General features: G+C 47.7%; 1 protein-coding gene across 1 annotated transcript in view; it reads right to left on the minus strand.

Annotated features, from left to right (window-relative positions):
- Nucleotides 1-5,864: 5,864 nt before the first annotated feature.
- UPRT (uracil phosphoribosyltransferase homolog) overlaps nucleotides 5,865-21,250 on the minus strand; it is a 39,856-nt gene continuing 24,470 nt past the window's right edge. Inside the window, exons 2-5 of the mRNA XM_009638579.2 lie at nucleotides 8,030-8,126; nucleotides 7,099-7,260; nucleotides 6,238-6,336; nucleotides 5,865-6,206 (exon numbers count right to left, since the gene is read on the minus strand). Of these exons, the coding sequence (XP_009636874.1) occupies nucleotides 6,100-6,206; nucleotides 6,238-6,336; nucleotides 7,099-7,260; nucleotides 8,030-8,126 (465 nt within the window). The 3' untranslated portion in view covers nucleotides 5,865-6,099. The remainder of the gene's footprint in view (nucleotides 6,207-6,237; nucleotides 6,337-7,098; nucleotides 7,261-8,029; nucleotides 8,127-21,250) is intronic.

Genomic DNA, 21,250 nt, shown 5'->3' on the forward strand with positions numbered 1-21,250 from the left:
CAGTGCCTGCCTGCGGTGCCGTTAGGGCGCAGCAGCAGTAGGGCCCGCGTCCCCACAGGAGCCAGGCCTGTCAGTGCGGGGGCCATTTCATGTCACCTCATGGTCTGCACACCCGAGGCTGACAATGGCCAGCATTTCCAAAAGCTGAGGAAAAAATAGTTGTGAGAAGCGGTGTCTGTAGGGACAGGCAATCGCTCTCCTTGCCTTCTAAGCGTGGCAGCATTCCCTGCTGGGTTTCCCTCAGACTGGGTTTTCTCTGCTGCCTAACCTGGCATTGTGTGTTAAAGACAACTATCACCTATATAAAAGCTAAGATGCTCCAGTTTCTCAGTATGAGCCTTAATTAATTTAACACCTGACTTCCCATGTTTTCCAAGTCCTGTTCTTAGGTTATTTTTTTCTGCAGTTCTTCCCCTTGCATTGAAACTAAATTGCAGCTGCATTACCTCCAGGGTCAGCCCATCTCCCTCGTGGCATTCTGGCAGAGAAGCAAAATCACGAATCGATAAGACATAATGGGAAGAAAACTCTGGCTGAAGAGAAATAGGAGGGAGCCAGGAGAGGAAAAAAACTTGTCTCAGTTTTGAACACAAGTGGGCTCGTGCCGTACTGAGTATCGGTGTCAGTTCTAGTTTAAGGAGAGGGAAAGGTTAAGGCTCTGCAGACTTGTCTCCCGTGGAGAATGAACGGGATTCCCTCAGAGTTTGGAAAGATCCCACCGTACTGCCTGAAGACTCTCTCTTGAAAAGGACTTTAAGGAAAACAGGAATGATTTCCAAGGAAGTCATCTTCATTTTCAGGCAAGATCCCATACATAGAGGAAAAAAAAAATCTTTCTGAGGATTTATGTCATTTCAGGAAGTCCACAAGACCCCTTTGTTTCTCCTTTTGGCAGTTTCTAACAAGTAGCGTCAAGTTTAAGGGTGGGTTGCATTTAAAGTTTGTTGAACCATAAATGGGTAGAAAGCTACAAGCCCAACTTTTAATGTAAATGAAGTGGTTTTAAATATTAAGAATTTAAATGCCCCCCCTTCAGACTTGAGGACTTAAAGGCAGCTACAGTGTTCATGCTAGAGAGAATGGAGGGGTGAGGTACAGGGCATATTTCTCATCAGTTTTACTTGCTACAGGATGGGACAAGGAGAGGAAGCGGGTTAGAAACTCGCTGAACTGAAGGCCCTGATACAGAATCATTAGTAATGGTGAGCCGAAGCAGTCCCAGTTTCATCTGGAGCAGGCGTAGGTTCCCAACTCTATTTTTGTTGGATTAACCAGAGCATAAAGCACAGAAGTTTATTCCAGCTGCAGAAAGACAGATGCTACTTGACACAGCGTATCGTTGGAGTGACGGAGAGGTGATACCTAATCCAGCATAAAAATTGCTTGCAGAAGGTTAACCTGTTGCATTTTTAAAAGCAAACTGGAGTTGGGAGAGTGAGTTTAAAGCAGATCAATCCTTTGCAGCATTGCTGCAATACAGACCCTGCATTACAGTCGGATTTACTGTAGGGTCAAACCATGACCTAATAGATCTGGTTTGACTGCTCAGTGTGAGTAAAATTAAAAAAAAGAAAAATCGGGAACGGTAAATACAATGTCACAAAGGACTTGTGCGGTTTTAGTGAACCAAAATATTTGTCACTGAGAAAAGTTGCCTTGTTCCTGACCCGTGACAAACGGATCTTTTTATGTAGACAGTGCTTCTACCTCTGACAGGTTCCCATGATTGGAGAAACTGTTTTCCCCGAAGAGAGAGACCCTGTGGCGACGTGCGCATGTACACTTTCATTTTTGGCAGACATCTTTGAAGCAGGCAAAAAATTAATTCTGCTGTCAAACATCGATAATTCAGGGGGGTAGATGATCAGCACACAACTGACCCACTTTAGCATGGAAAGCCTCGTGCCGACAATTGGTAAGACCGCCACCAAGTGTGAGTATTGGCAATTAGTAAATCAGCAGGACGTCCAGCAGAGCGCTCCAGTGGCAGACCTCAAAGAACTGAAGAAACAGGAGGCGATGTGCCTGTGACAGAGGGATTTATGCATGAAAGTGAATCCTGTGTTTTCTCCCTACCTTTTCTGAATACCAGGCAAGGTCAGAGCAGGATACAAGCAGCTTTGTTATACACCAGTAACCTGAGCAGCAAAACATTAGGGATTATTGAGCAAATGGGAGGTGGAGCATATTCTACTGTTTGAACAGAGGGATAAGATGATGGTGTAAGCTCCTGGAACAGCCTCTTGGTATTTTATGACAGCTGACAAGTAGTTTTGTTTGTCTCTTTCTCTTCCTCCCCCCAATACTTTTAATTGATTAATCTTACCAAAAGTCCTGAAGATCATCAAATAGCAAGCAACAGATGAATAAAACACATTATTCTCTACCTCTGTGGGTGAGTTCAGACTCTTCAGGTGGATATTTGCGAGTTTGCTGGGAGATGAACACCCAGCAATGCATAGAGATGGCAGCTGGGTTCTGCTGATTCATGCCTTACTTCAGCAGTAAAAAACTTGTAGCTGAGGTCCGGGGCAGACAGCTAAGGAAGAGTACCTCTCCCAGTGTGATTTGGGGGAGTTTATTTGCAAACGCCCTCACAGGTGCAGAATAAGCTCTGATTTTTCAGAACCACTTAGTGGATTTCAGTATCCAGTTGACATTAATAACAATTAATGGCCTGTGCACACGTATCTTCTTAACAGCTTTGAAAAAATTAGGATTGGTGTAGCACTGTATTTCAAAAAGCTTGTAGGGGAAAATATATTTGCATAGAGAACTTTGCAGTACAGGGGAAAAAATCCAAAATCTATAGCAAAAGCATGGTGTAATTCATACTTAAGTGTTTTCAATTTGCTAATGTATGTATAGCGAAGGAGAATTACACCACTTTTCCATGGTAAGTTTAATGTCGTTTCCTTCGATGAGGGTAAATAAATTTGCTTTAGATCCCCCAGGGTCTTAAAACTGGTTATTTGGTATGCAGTGATAGATGAGAAAAAATGTTGGTGGTTTTTTTCTAAAAAGATACTAAAATAATTTATTCACAATATAGATAAGTAATAACCCAAATACAGTGAGGTGAGAAAAATCTGAATCTCTTGGGAGCTTCTAAACCTGAAGCAAAAAAATAATTAAAAAAAAAAAGACCCAACAAACTCAAATCCCTAAATATTCAAAGTATTAGCAGAGCCCAGGTACTGAGCAGGCAAATGAAGCTAATTTACGCTAATGTACCATCCGGGAACAAACTGGAGAGGAAACCTAAGGATTTAACAGTTCCTACCTGTCTAACTTTGCTCTTTTCTCCATCTCAGTGCTCTGCCTACGCTGCTGTACTGCGCTGGCGACAGGCGCTCTCCTTCGGCAGGCAGGCGGCTGGAGGGTCCCTGCTCTTCCAGTGGGGAGAGAAGCCCATATTTATGTCTTACACAACAAAGTATTTTACATTCAAACAATATCTCAGGAGGTTATTTTTAAATCAGCAGGTCTGGCATGCTAGAGTTTTAAAGAGCTGGAGGAGAGTTTTGCACCTTGAAGAGGCATTTTTAATAGTGTTTGGTAATTTGCTAAATTCTGATCTAGGTCTTGTTTGTCTTGCAGTGCTGTGCTCTCAGCAGAACTTACATACTCGGGTACTGTCCCTCCATATGTGAGCTTTTAAATTCCCAGCCCCTTTGGGGAGCAGGCAGAATCATGGAACTATAGAATCATTTAGGTTGGAAAAAACCAGTAAGACTGAGTCCAACCTTAAACTAAGCACTGCCAAGTCCACCACTAAACCCTGTCCCCAAGCACCACATCTACATGACTTTTAAATCCCTCCAGGGATGGGGACTCGACACCTTCCCTGGGCAGCCCCTTCCTTTTGGGGAAGGAATTTTTCCTAATGTCCAATCTAAACCTCCCGTGGTGCAACTTGAGGCCATTTCCCCTCGTGCCATCACGCCTTCCCTGGGAGCAGAGCCCGACACACCCCCCCAGCTCCCCCCTCCTCTCAGGCAGTTGTAGGGAGCGATGAAGGCTCCCCTCAGCCTCCTCTGCTCCAGGCTGAACACCCCCAGCTCCCCGCTCCGCTGCCCTTCTCTGGACACGCTCCAGCCCCTCAATCCTATCAATGTAAAGCTGCATTTCTAATGTAAATCTCGTGGTGGACCTTAAGCTGTGTTTGATGAACGATGGCAGTAGAATTCATCGCCTCATTTCTGGCATTTGCGTTCTGGAGGGGGATCTGGAGAGGAAGATGGCAGCTAAACACAATAGGAAACGTCTAGGAACTCAGCACCCACAGAGGTGCTCTTTGTGCCTTTCAGAACTCTCCATTCCTTGTGTATAAAACCAGGAAGATGATTCGGTGACTTTCTGCTCCATTCTGTCAGCTGAGGTGTATGTTTAAGGTAGGAGTATCAGAGCCGTGTCTGAAGCCGTGGGGGTTTACAGGAGTTTTCTGAGCAGGTTCTTTTATCCTGTCTGGACTTGGTTGTGTTTACAGCCGCCTTGTTCTTTCGGCGCCGTTTCTCTGCCGCGCAGCAGCAGCGCTGCCTACGAGATCTGCAGGCAGCGTCCCTGCCTGCTGCCGAGCTGCGGCACTGCTCACTAGGTAGGATGTCAAAGCAGGGTTTGGCTTCTAATTATTATTAAAACGGGTGTCTTGATGGTAACGCAGCTGTCCAGCTCAGGTTTAGAAACGGCTTCAAAGGTTTCCCAGTGACTTGCTCCGACTCGGTCACTTTTCTTGTGATTGGTTATGGCCAGTTTTTCCCTTTGCTTAAAAGCAGCTCAGCCTCGCTTGGCTGTAACAAATTCCTGTCCAGGTAGAAGCAATAAATAGGTTGATCGCTTCCGAGCCACTTCAAATCGATATTCACGCGTCAGATTTTTTGAAAGCTTCAGAACGAGACATGAAACAAATACAAAAGTGGTGTGAAAACGAGGCAGAACAAAAACGTGGACAAAGCCGCGTGTCTGAGCGCCTGACCAAGCTCCATTCTGTTCTCTTCTGCTTGCTTCAAGCCGATCCTTGCGCTACGCCTGGCATTTGCAGCGTTTGTGCTGCGTTCCAGAGCCGCAGAACAGCGGGGCAGGTTCCTCCGCAGCCCGTGGCTGGAGCGGAGCGCAGGAAGCTGCGGTGGAAGGTGGGTGTCCAGGAGCGCAGCGTCAGCGCGGCATTCGCTGAAGACATTGGGCGTCCGTGCTCGTCAAGACCCCGTGTAAATGAGCAGCCAGGTCCCAGGGGCAAACTTAGTGTTGCTCAAGATGCTGGGATCTTTTTGCTTGGCGCGTTATTGCAGCTGATGCCTCAAACGTGATTGCAGATGGCCTACTAAGGAGACTACAGTTTTTCTAATTAGTATTTCTGGCCTTTAAAAAGGCTGTTAAGTAGAGATCCGGGCAGTGTAAAAGCAGTAATTGTGACTGCACCCCCTGCTACCTGTGCTTTTAAAGCTGGGCTGCTATTTACTTTTTACATTGTCTTTTTTTTTTTCCTTAGCTTCTGAAAGAAAGTTGTGTACAAAATGTGGTAAATGCAGGATGCGTAAAGTTCTGTCCAATATGCAAGGTAAATGCAGTGGAAAACAGAAATTCCTCAGGCTGTCTGTAGTCACTGCTGCAGGTAACAAGAGATAAAGCATTCAGCCGAGTGCGTGGTAGGTTTTTTAACACGCAAATAGCTCTCTAAGGGGTAAAATCCATTTCCACTTCCACTGGTGCAGTCTGTCGGATAGATCTGTGTGACGCATTGTGGAAAAGGCCCAAAGGATTTCTCTCATGACGTTTACTGCCAGTCTCTACCTAGTTAGGTGCTGTAAATCCAGTTACACCCAAAAAAAACAGGTGACAGAAGAATAAATAAGTTAAAGCAGAGAGCGTAGCGATTTATAGAGCCCCGACACTGAGCTGCTTGCCTTTGTCATGACGGAGCACGTTGCTGTTGTACCTGACACAGCGTTCAGGCAGTTACTGACCAGAACCAATCAAGTCAAGTATTTACCCCCTTGGCCAAAAGGATTTTTAAACACGCCCTCCACCAGCTCAACAAAAATGAAACGTAGAAAGAAACCTCTTGTCACATCACAGTCATGTCCGTTTGCCCCGAGCGTGTCAGTCTGTTCCAAAATACTTCTGTCCAAAGTGCGTTGGTGCAACGGGATGAACTTCTGTGGTTAAAATCGTGATCTCTGGGAATTCCTGGATGATGGATTTGGCACCTTTTGAGAGAGGGCAAAGACCTCAACTTACCGTGCGGTGTGGAGAACAGGCTCAGCAGGATAATGACGCTGGGTTGTACGCCGTGTTCTACGAGAACTTTGACAGCCTCAATGACAGTATTACCAGTACCTACAAGGGCAAACAGTGAGATTTGTCTTTTTTTTGTTCTTCCCCGGTTGAAGAGCTTGCCCTAGGCCACCCGAGAATGTCCGTGTTCACACTGGTGAGTGACTGAATGGTGATGCTGTCCTTTCCCACTGGACAGCTATCACCTCAGCGTGTATTCATCGTAGAAAACTTTGGTCTCCTGATGAAGGAACTGCAGCTCTGCTCTAAAATGGCCAACTCTGCCAGGGTTTAAGCACTGAAGTCGGTGGATTTTATTAACACCCTGAGGCAAGAAAGCTCATCTAAAATAGTAAAATGGCAATTAAGAGCTCCACGTGTGGAACCAGAATTAAATCTTAGACTAGAAAAGTTGCTTCATCCTGACAAACTCCTCACCACACTTATAGGTTTGGGTTTTTTTGTAGCATTAACTGTATTTAATTTAAAATAATTTACCTCTAGGATTGTCATATTAATCCAAAAATGTCTTTCCACAGCAGGAAAAAAATACTGTTTGAATCTTTTCTCGTGGCAAAATTTAAAAAATTAGATTTCTATCAAGTCCTAATGCTTCAACCTTGCTCACAAACGCCCAAATGATTTGCTCTGCGCTCATGCTGGTGCAGGCTGACTAAAACGTATCCTGGCACAACCTGATAAATGTCACCTAAACCAGGCAAAAAAACCTAATCAAAGCCCCTGAAATTTGGACGTTTTCCTTTAAACTCAGCGCACTCACCGTGCAGATGAGTCTGACTCTGCAGAATGATGAACGGCACTTACTCAGGATTGGGTACATGAGAAGAACCTTCCTCCTGTAGATGTCTGGGGGGAACTTTGCGTAGTACACTTTCGCTCGTTGCGTCTCCTCGTCGCTCTGGATCAGGATTTTTCCGATGCGGATGGATCTACAGCAGTTTTGTAATCCTTGTTCCATTGCCTCTCCTCAAAATGAGCAGAAAAAGAAAAGCAACAACGAATTGTTACGTGCTAAGAAACGGCACAACTGCAAGATGCTGCAGTTAAATAGACAGTCCCAATACTGTACTGGTGAAGCGTTCTAAAAAGGAGATTTTTTTTTTTTTCCCCTCTCAGTTCTAAGTGTGAAAACACTTGAAGCTATTTTCCTTTTTTCTCTGTTTAGACAGAAAGCCCAGTCTACTTGGTGTGACTTAGCTGCTGGGTATTAGCGTTCCCAGACACCGGTGCTAAGCTCTCAAAGGCGAGAGCTGGAAACGTCAAAGCAAAGGGTTGGGGTTCGGAGAACATCTCTGAGCTCTGCCCGGGGACACCACGGTGCAAAATGCAGGGCAGGAGGCTGCGGAGCCACTGGATTTGACATCACAGGTACAAAGGTTTCCGCAGCGTTGGGCAAAGTGACGGTGACTCTGCCACCACGGCGCAGGGTTGGGTTGGAGACCTGTCTCTGAGCAGCAGCAAACAAGGCTGGAGAGTTGGCCCGGCCTCCCGCAGTTGCTGCTTGCTAGAGGAGAGGCCAGAGGAAATCTGTTGCAGCTACTTGTGTCCTGAAAAGTGAATGAAAGACCTGACTGGACATCCTGTGATCAAGGATACCCAAGGGTACCCCAGCAACTGGCAGGTCGGGGTGAAACTTGGCGGTAGGGAGGTGGTGTTGCACATTTCTGAAAGGAAGTTGCTGACGGATTTCCAAAAGGTTTAATTCGTGCTCATTCAACAACCTGAAGCTGCCTACCACTTCGCATTATGCTGACTCCGCAGTTTCCCTTTTCAAATCTGACTCCTTCGTACCTGTGTCCTGTTGGAGTGGTCACCAACATGCACAAGCCTGCCTGCAAAAGGGGTGGTAGGGATATCACAATTTTGCAATAAAGCAGGGCCCTGCAAAAGACTCGGTTGAAGGCTGAGCCCACCTGGGGGTGGAGGGAAGGTATGGCCTTTACTGGGGCAAGTGTGGTGTGTCTGTCACGCTGACAGCAATGCCCAGCAAAATAATGTAGAGTTAGGTAGGTAAGAGGCCTCACTAATAAATCATTTCAAGGTGATACTGGAACGTTACAAGAAGTAGGCTTTGCCAAATTAACCAGATACTTTCCCTAGTGTCATGGTTTAAAGTAGCAGTGCTGATAGAACAAACCTTCAGTTAGGCAGACATCTGATCTTGTCTTTCACGATATTTTGACTGAGAAAGAGGAACGATAGAAGTCAATATGACAAATATTAATTGGACTGAAACCCAACTGATAGATCTCCAAGTGTGACCGTAAGCAGCAGCATCGCTGATCAAGGCATGGCTCCCTTCCTGTCGGTTCTTGACCCCGCACCGCTTAATGTGTGGTCGGTGACTTACAAGAAAATATAAAATCATTACTGGTGACCCGCAGGTGCACAGAAGTTAGGGGCAGGTCACTGATACCAAACCTAATCTGGATCACTTAATGAGCTGAGCTTAAGTAAACAACATGTTTTTCAATGCCACCAGATGTAAAGTCATCAGCCTAGGAATAGAGCAGCAGCTGGACTACGGGGTGGGTGACAAAGTCGTAGAAAACAGTGATTCAGAAGAGGAATAATCAGCTGAAGACGAGCTCCTAATGAGATGCTCTGCCCAGGGGAGCCCATGCTTCCATGGAACCAGAAAGGGAGACACCAAGGAAGACAAGGGGGGGTTTTATTACCTCTGTTGTGGGCTCCAGGAAGGCTTCCCTGAGGGCTGGAAAACGCACCTTCAGGAGAAAACACCCAAGGAACACGGTTGATTAAGAAATGAAAGGTTAAGGGACATCTTAAATGCAGTCTCTAGGAAGTCACATGGCCGATTTAACACTAAAGGGTTCTTAATCTGACAAAGGGGTGTTTGGTCGCTGGACATCAAAATAGGCTGCCGTGTATTTTTAGCGGTGAGGAAAGTTGTCCTCTGAAAGCGTCCACCCACAATTTGCCGGCTGTGGCAGACTGCCTGTCACTGAAGAATCGCTGCAAATACTTAATGAGATTTCTTTTTTTTTTTTTTTTCCTTCCAAAGGAAACACTCTAGTTTGAACAAGAATTAATTCAGAGGACTCCGGCAGCCTTCATTAGGCTGGAATTGGGAACAGGTTATTAGAACAGCTCCTGCTAGATTTCTTCGGAATAAATACAGGAACACTGCGGCTGCCGGCAGGGGCGAAGGGAAGAGGCGAAGCAGGCAGGCACGGGCAGCCTTAGCTGCAATATGTCCGTGCTCCCAGCTAGGCGAAAAGGCCATTTTGAGTCATCTCTCCTCCCTTTGCAGATTTAGGCCCTATCCGCAACGGGCTACAGCTTTCCAACGCTTTTTTTTTTTTTTTTTCCCCCCCTGCGTAACATTATCAGTGTGAGCCATAGCTGCCCTGAGCAGCACAAGCCGCAGGGCAATCAGCGTTTGCAAAAAGACAGCTGCCAAAACGTGCCCCTAACAGTTTTACTGCCGTGCCTTTTGCTTTAACTCTATGCTGTAAGAGCAGTATTTGCCACTGGGAAACTTAAACCACGTTACTAGGCGCGAGCACTCCCAAATAACATCAGCTTTATTGCTGTCCCTTGGCATTTTGAAAGTATTGGGTGCCCGCTGGGTTTTTGTTATTGTTTAGGGGAAGCAAGGACCCTGGGCAGGCTTCACCTTTTCATTTATTTGTGTTGAGAATCCAGAATGGAGATTTTTTTATTTTTTTTTTTAAGCGTCAAAGTCCTTAAGAGAAAAACGGGGCAGGGAGAAAGTGGGAAACACAGGATGGGGTTGGAGGGAGCAGAGATCTTTCAAAGACATTTTCTTATTCAGTGTTGATGGGCGTCCTCCTATTTACATCCAAACCACAGTTTTGATACTCACTCACCGACCCCTACCTTCAGGCGTGATTTGTAACATCTCCTGGGCAGCTTGAGTGTGTGTCGGTGGCTTCGGGTACGGCCGTCCAGTTAACCACAGGGCTAGCGGGGGGGGGCGGGGGGGGGTGCAGCAAATGCTAATTCCTCTCTCAATGTTTTGCTCTTTCTGGGAATTTAAAAATAACTTGCCTAATGAAGCAGTGCTGAGCAGCTCATATGTCCAGACAGATAGGAGTGAAATGCTTCAGTTCAGAAAGCAAAGCCGTCCGCAGTGGCAGTGCCTTTGAACAAGTCCCCCAAGGCCCTTTTTCAAATAATCCCAGGACTGGCTGAAATTAATGCAGGAAGAAATTCAGAGAAAGGAGGGGAGAATCACGTCAAAGGGCCTGGGACTTGGGAAGACATTTCTGGGTGAGCTGTAATCAGTCCCGTCCTATGACAGCCCTTTAGCAGTGCCGTTTAATTACTCCATTACAGGCAGGGTTTGATGTATGTGTTCTGTAGCACGGACATCCAGAACATGAAAGAAAAATGTGGCGCTTACTGAATGCTTTAGGAAGATCAATGAAGCTCCTTGTCCCTTGTTAGAGCAACGAGAAGCTGAGCCCTGAGCGACAAAACTGCCCATCCAAGGGCAAGCACAAGCAGAGACACTTCCAGGCTGTGGCCGTTTCCATTTTCTCCCTCAAACCCACCTTGCTTTGTTGCTCATCTTTGGTTTTCTCTCCCCTGTACCCGGAGATCCCCATCCCCATTTAGGTTTACACTACCACGAGCACATCTGCCTCAACATGACAAGACATGAGAACAGCGAAGGGTGAACATCCCTGTATTTCCAAGAGTAGCTGCAAGAGCGATTACAAATACAAGCTGGGCGTGATAGGCTGGAAAGCAAAATTGCTATGGAAGGGCAGGAACAGGGTCCAGGGAGATAGCTGGCTTCTTACTTAGGGCCAAGGCTGGAATCAGAAACCCTTTTTCTGCCTACTTCTGGCTGCCTGGATTGATTTGCAACATCATTGTTTTCTTGTTCTTTAGAATGAAATCATTTACGGTGCAAGTCCTTGAGGTATTCAGACTTACTTCTGTGGGTGCCATAATGCTTATCAGAGAGTAAATGTTACTCTTTCTAATATATCAATGCTAGAATCCTTTTTTTTTCCCCAGCTGGATGAATGATTATTACATTCTTCAAATCAATTCTCATTTTTCTTTAATTGCTTCTGATGCTCTTGGCACTCCTGAATGACGGGGTCTGCACTCCGGCTTAGGAGGCTACTGGGGTAACTCAGCAATCTCTTTGCCTGCATGAGAGGAGAATATTGATCCAAAAAGGCTGGTGGTTTTATCTGGGGCAGAGAGGATGAGGAAAGCATCTGTCGGAAGAATTTGCCAGGCAGAGACTCATGCTACTACCCGTGTTAACCCTACGAAGAATGTAAGAGCTATCTCATATGCAGCATATCCATATGTTTGTATTGAATTGCTGTTAGGAGATGCCAGTTCTAGAGTGCAACTCATCACTCCCTCGAATCTTGCATCAAATATGCTGTACTGTAAAAGGATGAGATGAAGCCAAAAGAGAAGGATCGTGTGTTACTTCAGCTCTGTGCTTGTGTCAGGGAAATGGAGGACTTCCACTACAGCAATACAACCGCTAAAACCCAGGAGCTCCTCTCCCTCTGTACAGAATAATGAATTTCATCACCATCCTTCATCCTTCAGCGAAGAACGTGGCCTGTGCGATGTCCAGAACAGTCCAGGCAACAGCACATTTCCTTTTTTGAACTGAAATCTTAACCCGGTTCATAACCGTAGCCCTGAAGTTAAACTGATGATCTCTCCTTGCTCAACAACACAGCAGGGGTTCTCCATAACCAACGGGAGCCTCCATCTCCCCATGTGTCTCGTAGGTTAGCAGGCTTTACAGACTCGGCAATAACAGAGATTTGTACCTTTCTGTTCCCAAATCCTAACCCTAACTTCAAGCAACCCTGACCGAAGCTGTACAGTGACTGTCTCACTTGCACCAGGAACTTTTCAAACTCCCTGAGCCTTTCAGACTCAATAATAAAACCTATTCTTCGACTCTTTGATTTCAGTAATCCTAGCATCATAACTCCCAACTGAGACTGGAATTTCCCACCCTCCAAGAGAGAAATTCTCCTTCTCTCTGCCCCCCAAACCCTTCTGAGGGTGTTAAGCCTGTTCATAGAGAGGGTCTACAGCAGTGCAACCCATCCCCGTCGCGTCAGGGCACATTGCGGAGGGGTCATGCCAAGCACCCACCTTCAACCAGAGCCAGGGCCAAATCCAGCACACGCCTCAAGGGGCAGACCATGTCCCTGAGGGACTCGGGTCAATGCTAAATCTCGGCTGCAGCTCCGGGTGCCGCTGGACAGACTCCTCTGGCTGAACACCATGCCAGGGGCTCGTTGCAAAAAAGAAAGATCTTAAATAGCCTCCATATAGCCAACGACAGCACATTGCAGCATTACCCCATGGGAGATGAAGGAGGGGTAAATTCCTTAAAAATAATCCTGCTAGTGTTAAGTAATGTGATTAAGCAGGCTGCCTAATTCTCCTCCTTGGTATTAAACCGTCCCATTTATCACGGCTTTCGGCTCTGCTCCCCTCTCTGCCCTGTCCCGTGCCACCCTCCTCCGCTGCAGCACGGGGCCGATTTGACGTACCCGCACTTTGGCAGCTGCCTGCCGTAAAAATGTGCCTTTATCTCTCAGTCTGCAGTTTATGCTCAGTCTCTTTATTTTCCTTCATGGAATCATCAGACATTGCTGCGTTTCGTCGTGATAAATACCAGACTGTTGAATCTCTGGGGCTGCCAAGAAATGCATCTCGGCATAGCACAAATAGAGCGGCTGGGTTGGGGTTTTTTTTTTTATTCCTTCCTTTAGTTTAACATTTACTCCTGCTATTGTTGTCCTTAGAAGGATAAATAGGGCTGCATCTTGCTAGCAAGTTGCTCCAAATACATTAGATGAAAGAATAAATAGCATGATGTACCGAAGGCTATGAAGACTAAATATATTATATTGAGAGAGTCGAGCAAAGGCTGTGATAATGCGCTATTCATTATACAGCTGCACCCGTGCTCACTACAGGACAAAATTAGATTGACTCATCTGTAGGTCGTATACCTTATGCTGGCTCAGAATTGGCAGAGGTTTCCTGCTCTCTGCACTGGTAGTGCATGGAAACAGCAGCACGTCGGTCACAGCCCTGCACTCCAAATAGAGGGTTCCGTGATCACACCGTGTCACACAGCGTAAGGCACAGGGTATCCTGGTCATCACGGCTTCGCAGACATCCTTTCCATTTCCACTTTTCAAATGCCGTAGGTTTCTCTTTCCCCTCCTCTCAAAGAAGAAGATAGATGATGCGCAATGTGCAAGAAGATAAGAAACATGCGGCGCCTGACAGACAGGTTGGTATGGCCAGCATCGCTCAGGTTATTTGCTCTGGACCATCATCGGAAGGTGCGGTCGGTGATGCTGAACGACCCTCTGAAGTGGTGATGCTTTGACAGGCAAAAACCAGTGGTGCTCAGCGCCAGGACAAGGGGCAATGGGCACAAACTGAAGCAGAAGAGGTTCCAGTTGAACGTGAGGAAGAACTTCTTGACTTTGAGGGTGCCCGAGCCCTGGCCCAGGCCAACTCGCACAAGCGATTGCTGTGTGCTGCTGCCATAACCCGTGCCGCGTTTCAGACAGCAGGACAGACCGAGCGCTCAGTGGGGCTCTGTGTTCCCTATTTCCCTTGATACCTGCATCCCCACTTTGCCAGCGTACAGCCACGGTCCTTGAGATGCTTCTGCCGCCCGACCTAGCTATAAAATGTCTTGCGCTCCAGAGAACACGTCCCTTAAGTACTTGTCTCTTTGCAAGTGGATTTGCTGTCTGAAGCTGCCTTTGTAGCCACCCACCCCTATTGTTATTTCCATTACAAGGCTGGAAGCCTAATCTTGCGTAATCACGCAGTCTAGAAGATCTCTAAATGAATTCTGGTGGTAGAGGAAAAAAAAAAAAGGTGCAGGCACAGACAAGAAGAGGTAGAGGTATCTCTTATGCTTCATGAGGGAAACAGAGATGCAAGATGCAAAATTCCACAGAAAATCATGTCTGTGTGTTTAAGTCCTTCTGTCCCCCGAAGACAGGGATCAATAAGAGCCTGCGATGTTATTTTGGCTGCCTGGGTTATCTCCCTGGGTGGCTCATTCAAGGGGGTACCCTCGGATGGGTACCCGCTAGGTATAGCTGCTGGCTGGTTTCTCTCCAATTGCTTCCCCTTCTGGGTTTTAAGACGGCTCAATATATAAACTTCCAAAGAAAAATCTGGTCAGGGCTTACGATGCCTTGTGGTATCACACAAAAAGACAAGAAGACTTCAGTTTTAGCACTGTTCAGCTTTTAGCAGCCCAAGGGCAGACCTAAGCTCGCTGACTCAGACTTTGCTTTTCCGAAGCGGCCGGCAGCGCCGGTGAGAGCGGGGAGGGCAGCACGCAGGCTTTTCCTCGGAACCGGGCTTGCTGCAGGGCAGGAAGCACAACAGCGAAGGGAAAAGCACCGAGGAAGAGCTGGATTTAAGCTTTCCTTGCAAACAAGCGGGAGCCCCCTCAAGAATACCGTCACAGCCTAGAGGAGCAGAAGCTTCCCCTTTCCCACCAGTATTTATGAGATTAGTTCTTACCCAGTGCCTGATCTCCCATTCCTGAGACATTTCCAAGCGTCACGGTCAGCCGTTGCGCTGAACGTTGCTGCAGCTAATTATGGGCACTGCAGCTAATTACGGGCTGACCATGAGGCTGACCATCCCGTCCCAGTAGGACCAGTTGGCCCAGAGCACACCATGATCATTTCTGAGGCAGCACACAAGGCCATGGCAGGCTGTGCTCTCCATCTCGAGTACCTTTGCACAGCCAGAGCCATGTTCTCCTCTGTCCATAAGCAGCAGCTATGGGTAACATACATCTTCTTTGCTTGTTTGTTGACTCCTGCCAGGAAAAAGACATCGCTGTTGCCGTATGAGGAGTCCATATGGCACACATCCCCCCCCTCCATGTCCTTAAACACAGAGGTGGATGCGGAGCAGATTAGAGGCTTAGGAGAGCAGCGTTACAGCATCACCGGCGCTGGTCCTCTCATACAGCACCCAGTGGGATGCCTCTAGAGTAGGAGTGAAATGAGACAAAGTAGAAAAGACATTTTAAGGGATGCTAGAGAATAAACGGCTTTTGCACGGCTGGGATTCGTTGCTTCCAACAGCCAGGAGCCCAGCTAGAAGATGCAAGAGGAGGCTGGAAGTGCATGGGGACTGGGCAAGGGGGTGAGCCGAGATGGGAGCCAGCGTGGGGAGGCGTGGGGAGCCCCGGGGTGCGTGGATGGTGGGCAGGGATGGATGGGACCAACGTCCTGGTCCTCCCACAGCTGGGAACGCCACCGTGAAACACAGGAAATCACCAATACTGACAAGAAGGGCAAGTGAAAAAGGCGAGCTCGTATGGCAAGGAGCGAGGCAAAGGTGGGAAGCGATGAAAACCTTGAGGTAGTGATAGAGATGAAGATCAAAAGGGAGGAGGGCAAATGGTTGGCTGAAGGCAATTTCCAAATTTGGGGGTCAATCAGGAGGGGGATTGCTTTTTCAGACACAGAGAAGGGCCAGTGTCACGCTGTGAGGGATCTGGGCTCTTTGTCCTCTCCAAGACAGTCCTCTCCTCGGCACAGTAAGGCCGTCGATGGCAGCCCAGAGCATGTAGCCGCTGTTCGCACCAGCACCTTCCCACGCTCAGCAAAATAAAGAGAGAAGCAGCGCAGCCACTTAATAACCACTGTAGCTATACCATGCTTAATACAAACCTGCCATGGTCTCATGCCCCGTGTTGGGCACCAGAAAGGACTGTGGTGGGTTGATCCTGGCTGGACCCCAGGTGCCCACCAAGCCGCTCTATCACTCCCATCCTCAAGAGGATGGGGAGGGGGGTGGAAGAAAATAAGATGGAAAAAGACTTGTGGGTCAAGATGAAGGCAGCTTGATAAAGTACAAGCAAAGGCTGCTTGCAGAAGCAAAGGAAAACGAAAGATCTATCCTTTACTTCCCATCAACAGGCAATGTCCAGCCACTTCCCAGGATGTAGGGCTTCAGTAAACGTAGTGGTTGCTCCAGAAGACAAATATCATAATAACAAATCCCCCCCCTGCCCCCTTTCTCCTCCTTTCACTTAGCTTTTATTGCAGAGAAGATGTCATACGGTATGGAACATCCCTTTGGTCAGTTTGGGTCAGCTGTCCTGGGCTGTGTCCCCTCCCAAGATCCAAAACACTGGTGACGTAGCACCTTTCCAGCTACCAACACGCAGCAGGGCGCTAGGAGGGCTGCCATGGGGAAAATGACCTCCATCCCAGCCCCATACATGTACGTTGTTCTTTTTCTCTTGGAAGAAATCAGAAAGATGCTTTGTAGAGACACAAGTCCAGGCAGAAGGAGGGGAGTGCTTGAGAAATAAGTGTTTAGATGGTAAGAAAACAGTGGGAATTGGGGGTGGGAATCCAATGAAGCGGGGAAAAAAAAGGAAATTTTGCATCTTTTAAGTTATGAAACCAGAAAAGAAGGGCAAGAATCTGACCATCCCAGTTACTTCTTTACACCCAGGACCCGACACCATATGGATGCAACAAGCCTTACTGTTTTGGGAGACATTGTGAGGGATGCCACCAAAGACCTTCCTTCCATTGCGCAGATTTAAGCTGTGTCTCAGCTCCTTCTCTCCCATTTGCATGTGTTTATCTCTTCCAAACACTTGTAGACAGCTACCACGTCTTCCCTCGCATGGCTGACGATGTAACTTTAATGAGGGACAGTAAAATGACAAAAAAAACCTGAGCAAACAAAAAAGGCGAAGAAACGACAGGGGTGTTTTGCTGCCTGTCGCAGTAAGGCACCGCGACGCCCATACTTCCGAGCTGTATCGCTATTGTGTATTTAAATCATACGTGCCTTCCAAGCATGCAATAAAATCATAGAATCATAGAATGGTTTGGGTGGGAAGGGACCCCCAGAGGTCACCCAGCCCAACCCCCCTGCAGCAGCAGGGACACCTTGAACCACATCAGGTTGCTCACAGCCCCGTCCAACCTGGCCTGGAATGTTCCCAGGGATGGGGCCTCCACCCCCTCTCTGGGCAACCCCTGCCAGGGTTTCACCACCCTCATTGGAAAGAATTTCTTCCTTAGATCCAGGCTAAACCTCCCCTGTTTCAGTTTAAAGCCATCCCCCCTTGTCCTGTCCCAGCTGGCCCTACTAAAAAGCTTGTCCCCCCCTTTCCTCTGGGCCCCCTTGAAGCCCTGACCGGCCGCACTCAGCTCTGCCCGCAGCCTTCTCTTCTCCAGGCTGAACACCCCCAACTCTCCCAGCCTGGCCTCAGAGCAGAGGGGCTCCAGCCCTCGGAGCATTTCCCTCATTCTGAAATAAACTTCCTAACAAGTAATTCAGGTAAGTTTGCAAACCCATCTGTCTTCTGAGCCCGCTTTAGCTTGACGAGCGCCGTAAGGCACTGGCCGTGTAGGAAATGCAGGAGGAAACGTCAAGGTGGGCACCATCCACCTTCAATCCTCCCTCTGTCCCAGTACTGGGACAGAGAAAGCTCTCCAGTGGCAGTGAATGCTCCTGGAGAAACAGAAAACCAGTCGCTTGTTTGCATTAAACTTGCTGAAGCTCGGTATCTTTGGAATCTTTTTTTTTTTTTTTCTTCCCCAATTAGATGAAATTTATCACAGAGTTCAAAAGTTATGGAAATGGCCCCAAAGACGAGCCATTGCAGAAGCTCGTTTTCTGTTGGAAATCAGCTTAAAAACCCTAACGACTGGCGAAACGGCCTCACAGCCCATTATTTGGTGGCCATTTACATTTCAAGGTTCCCATCTCCAACGAGCAAGAGAGGATGTCTGAATCTTTCCTTTCTCATAATTAAAGCTTACGAGCTGGAGGCTCATTTTTTAAGGTGCCCCTTCCTATTGATCTTTAATGCCACTTTAGAGGTTATAACGAATAATATTAGATTTTAATCAACTCAGATTTGGTCGCAGATGCTACTTTCAGCTAGAGGAATCGAGTTAACTGCCTCTTGCCTTTTTCCTACTCATATTTTAACCACGTTGCGCGAGAATAACATAGCATCTCTGTTCAGACAGAATTAGTCATTTACTTTATGTAGAAATCTTCAGCACGTAGTAATCTCACCCATATTCAGCCAAGCAGGTAAGCACATCCTGAAGTCTACAATTAAAATCCTTAATTAAATCCTTAAATTAAGCACATACTTAAATGCTTTGCTAAAGAGGGATATAATCTCCAACATGCTTAAGATAAAGTGTGTGTTTAAGTGCTTTATTGAACCAGTGCTTTCGCTGCAACACAAAGTATATTTGCAAAGCAGAAGCTATAGGTGTAATCCCACAAAAAAACCCGGCAATTTGATGGGGGAAGCCTGCGTGCGTTTATCAATGTAAACCACACGTCGCCCGTTCTGACAGTTCCTACCTGGAATTTTTTGACGTGTAAAAAGCCATTTGGATGTGGTGTTGCCAGGCCAGTGGAAGGCGATCGGCTGTGCTGGGACCGCAGCAGCAGGAGCAGCGGTGTTCACGGCTCAACTGTGGCTTGGAGAAAGGACAATCCCAACTTGGGTGCCGGGCTGGGTTTTGCATGGCTTGCCAGGCTGGGGAGGTGGTACTACCGTCCGAGATTTGGGGCAGGTTTGGTCTCTGTCTTGACTTCGGGGGAGCATGAGAAAGGGAGGCAGAAGGAAGACCCCCTCTACTCCACCGAGCACCGGAGCCAGGACGCTGCGGTGGAAAGACATATTTGTGGGGCGGGAGAGACAGGCTTTGGGTCCTGGGTCTGAGAGGGAAGGCTTGGGCTTTGGATGCAGCTTCAGGGCTAAGGCTGGGTCCTAGGTCTGAGGGGGAAGGCTTGGGCTTTCTGCCAGGGTTTCTGAATGGGATGAGCTGAAGAGTTTTAACTGCTTTATCTGCAAAGGCTCACCAGGTGAAGGTGATGGTTGATTTGGTATGAAATGGCTCTTGTTTTGGGGCAGGGGTCTGCCAGCTGGCTGCTATTAAAGCTAAGTTAGGTTGGGTTTAAAGCTGACTTTTAGTCATCTCAGGTTTGAGTATCCTCAGTTGGTAACGGGGGCCAGGGTGAGACCTAATGCCCTGAGTGCAGCTGCACCACCTCCTCCCCACCAGAAAAATCTGCCAACAATCCTGGTGCCAGTAGCTTGGATCTGCTCCAAGACGAATCCAAGGAGATCGGCCATTTGGCCAGGGGGGACGTTCAGAGCTATGGCAGGACATTAGCCGGGGATGTTAGTCTGGCTCATCTCCTAGCACCGCAGTGGCTGGGCAGCAGCTGAAAGCAGAAAGGGAAAGCAAAAGAAGGAAAAGCAGGTTTGTTTTTCAGCGAATAAGGAAAAAGGGGCTGGCTCCCCCAAATCTCCTCTCCCTGACGGCCTTCAGCGCACAGGCACGTTGGGCGCTTCCCCAGCTTCAGCCTGGCAGCATCCAGTCAGACAGGAGCAGCCCGGGCAAGCTCAGCCCTGGGCCAAAAAGGAGACAGACACATCCTCAGGCCACAGTCGAGTCCTTTCCCCGCAGACCGGGCTTTGCTAGACCTGGCCTGCGGTCAAACATGCCAGCAAGACTCTACGAATATCCTCTCGCTCCTGCCAGAGACGGTATTAAAAGAATATTATGAGTTGCAATTACCGTGGCATGCGCTATTCCCGCTTCAGATCCCAGCGTCACTTAGCGCCTAGAATGGACGCCGCCCAGCTGATGAGCTGCTATTTTGGTATTTTGGTTTAACCTCATGGCCTCTGGGCAACTCCGGGCTTTATTTACTGCCCAGTCTCCAAACCCAGCTCCAAAGATGAGGGTATTCGTTTCCTCACATACTTTCCTACAGGAGTTGATCGCTCCAGCGCGCAGGAGCCACACGCGTATTAATGAATTTAGCGTTGTGGAAGGGTGGGGGAAGGATTATTTCCGTGTTTCAAATTCGGAGCTTAACTGTCCTCATTTGAAACAACCTCTCATTTTGGATTCGTGATTCGCAACGGCCAAGACTTTGGGTTTATTTCGTTTACAGCAAACATACGATACTATAGAACAGTAGAATCAGGGAATAGAATCATGGAATGCTTTGGGTTGGAAGGGACCTTTAGAGGTCATCTAGCCCAGCTTCCCTGTAGTGAGCAGGGAAAAAAACAAGAAATCCGAAAAGCCCAACTCTGTAGCATATGGGTGTTAGCACCCCCCATCCTTAGGAGGAACGATCGCTCCAGCGGGCAGAACTTGGACATGTAGTGCATTTAACACAGAATAAATCTGTAAAGTTTTGTTTAATCCAAACCCCAATTCCTGCTTTGGGTGGTGCAAAGCCCACAGACACTCTCGCAGCACCACAACAGGCCTCCTAATCCATCGTTCCTGGAAACATTGTCATTGCTAAATTCAAAACATATTTATGAGAAGCGCTTACGGATACCCAACGCAAAACAATTCCCAGGTTTTTTTCTATTGACTTTTTTTTTTTTTTACATGAAGAGAGGAAAAACACATCCACAATGTCAACTCATTTACCTGACACCCTCTAGAGGCCTCCAACCTGCAACTGCTTCAGCACCAGCTCATTTTATGAGGCTGTTCCCACCTTGTGCTAACGCGTTCCAGCTGATGAACTCAGGAGGGCCAGCAGCAACCCCGGGGCTGGTGGCCAGGCTGGGCTGGGGCTGGCAGTGCAGTGGGGAAGGTTTCATTAGCGAGACAGATGCCAGCCTGGAGGCACAGTTTGGGGGAAAAAAAACCGCAGCCCACCCAGCCTTTTTTCTTTTGGAAACAGCAGGGAAGAAATCCAAGCAAGGTGCCGGCACAGCATGTGAACTGAAAAGCTCGGCAGAACTTGGGCTGCAGCATCTTACCTTGGTGTTTGCGTGCCCATCCTTCTGCGCAAGACCCTTCCAGCTGGATCTACGCCATAGAATCACGGAATCGTTTAGGTTGGAAAAGCCCTTTAAGATCATCAAGTCCAACCACTA

This window comes from Egretta garzetta, unplaced genomic scaffold (assembly GCF_000687185.1).
Source record: "Egretta garzetta isolate BGI_Z169 unplaced genomic scaffold, ASM68718v1 scaffold595, whole genome shotgun sequence".
In the NCBI taxonomy this organism is placed as follows: Eukaryota; Metazoa; Chordata; class Aves; order Pelecaniformes; family Ardeidae; genus Egretta; species Egretta garzetta.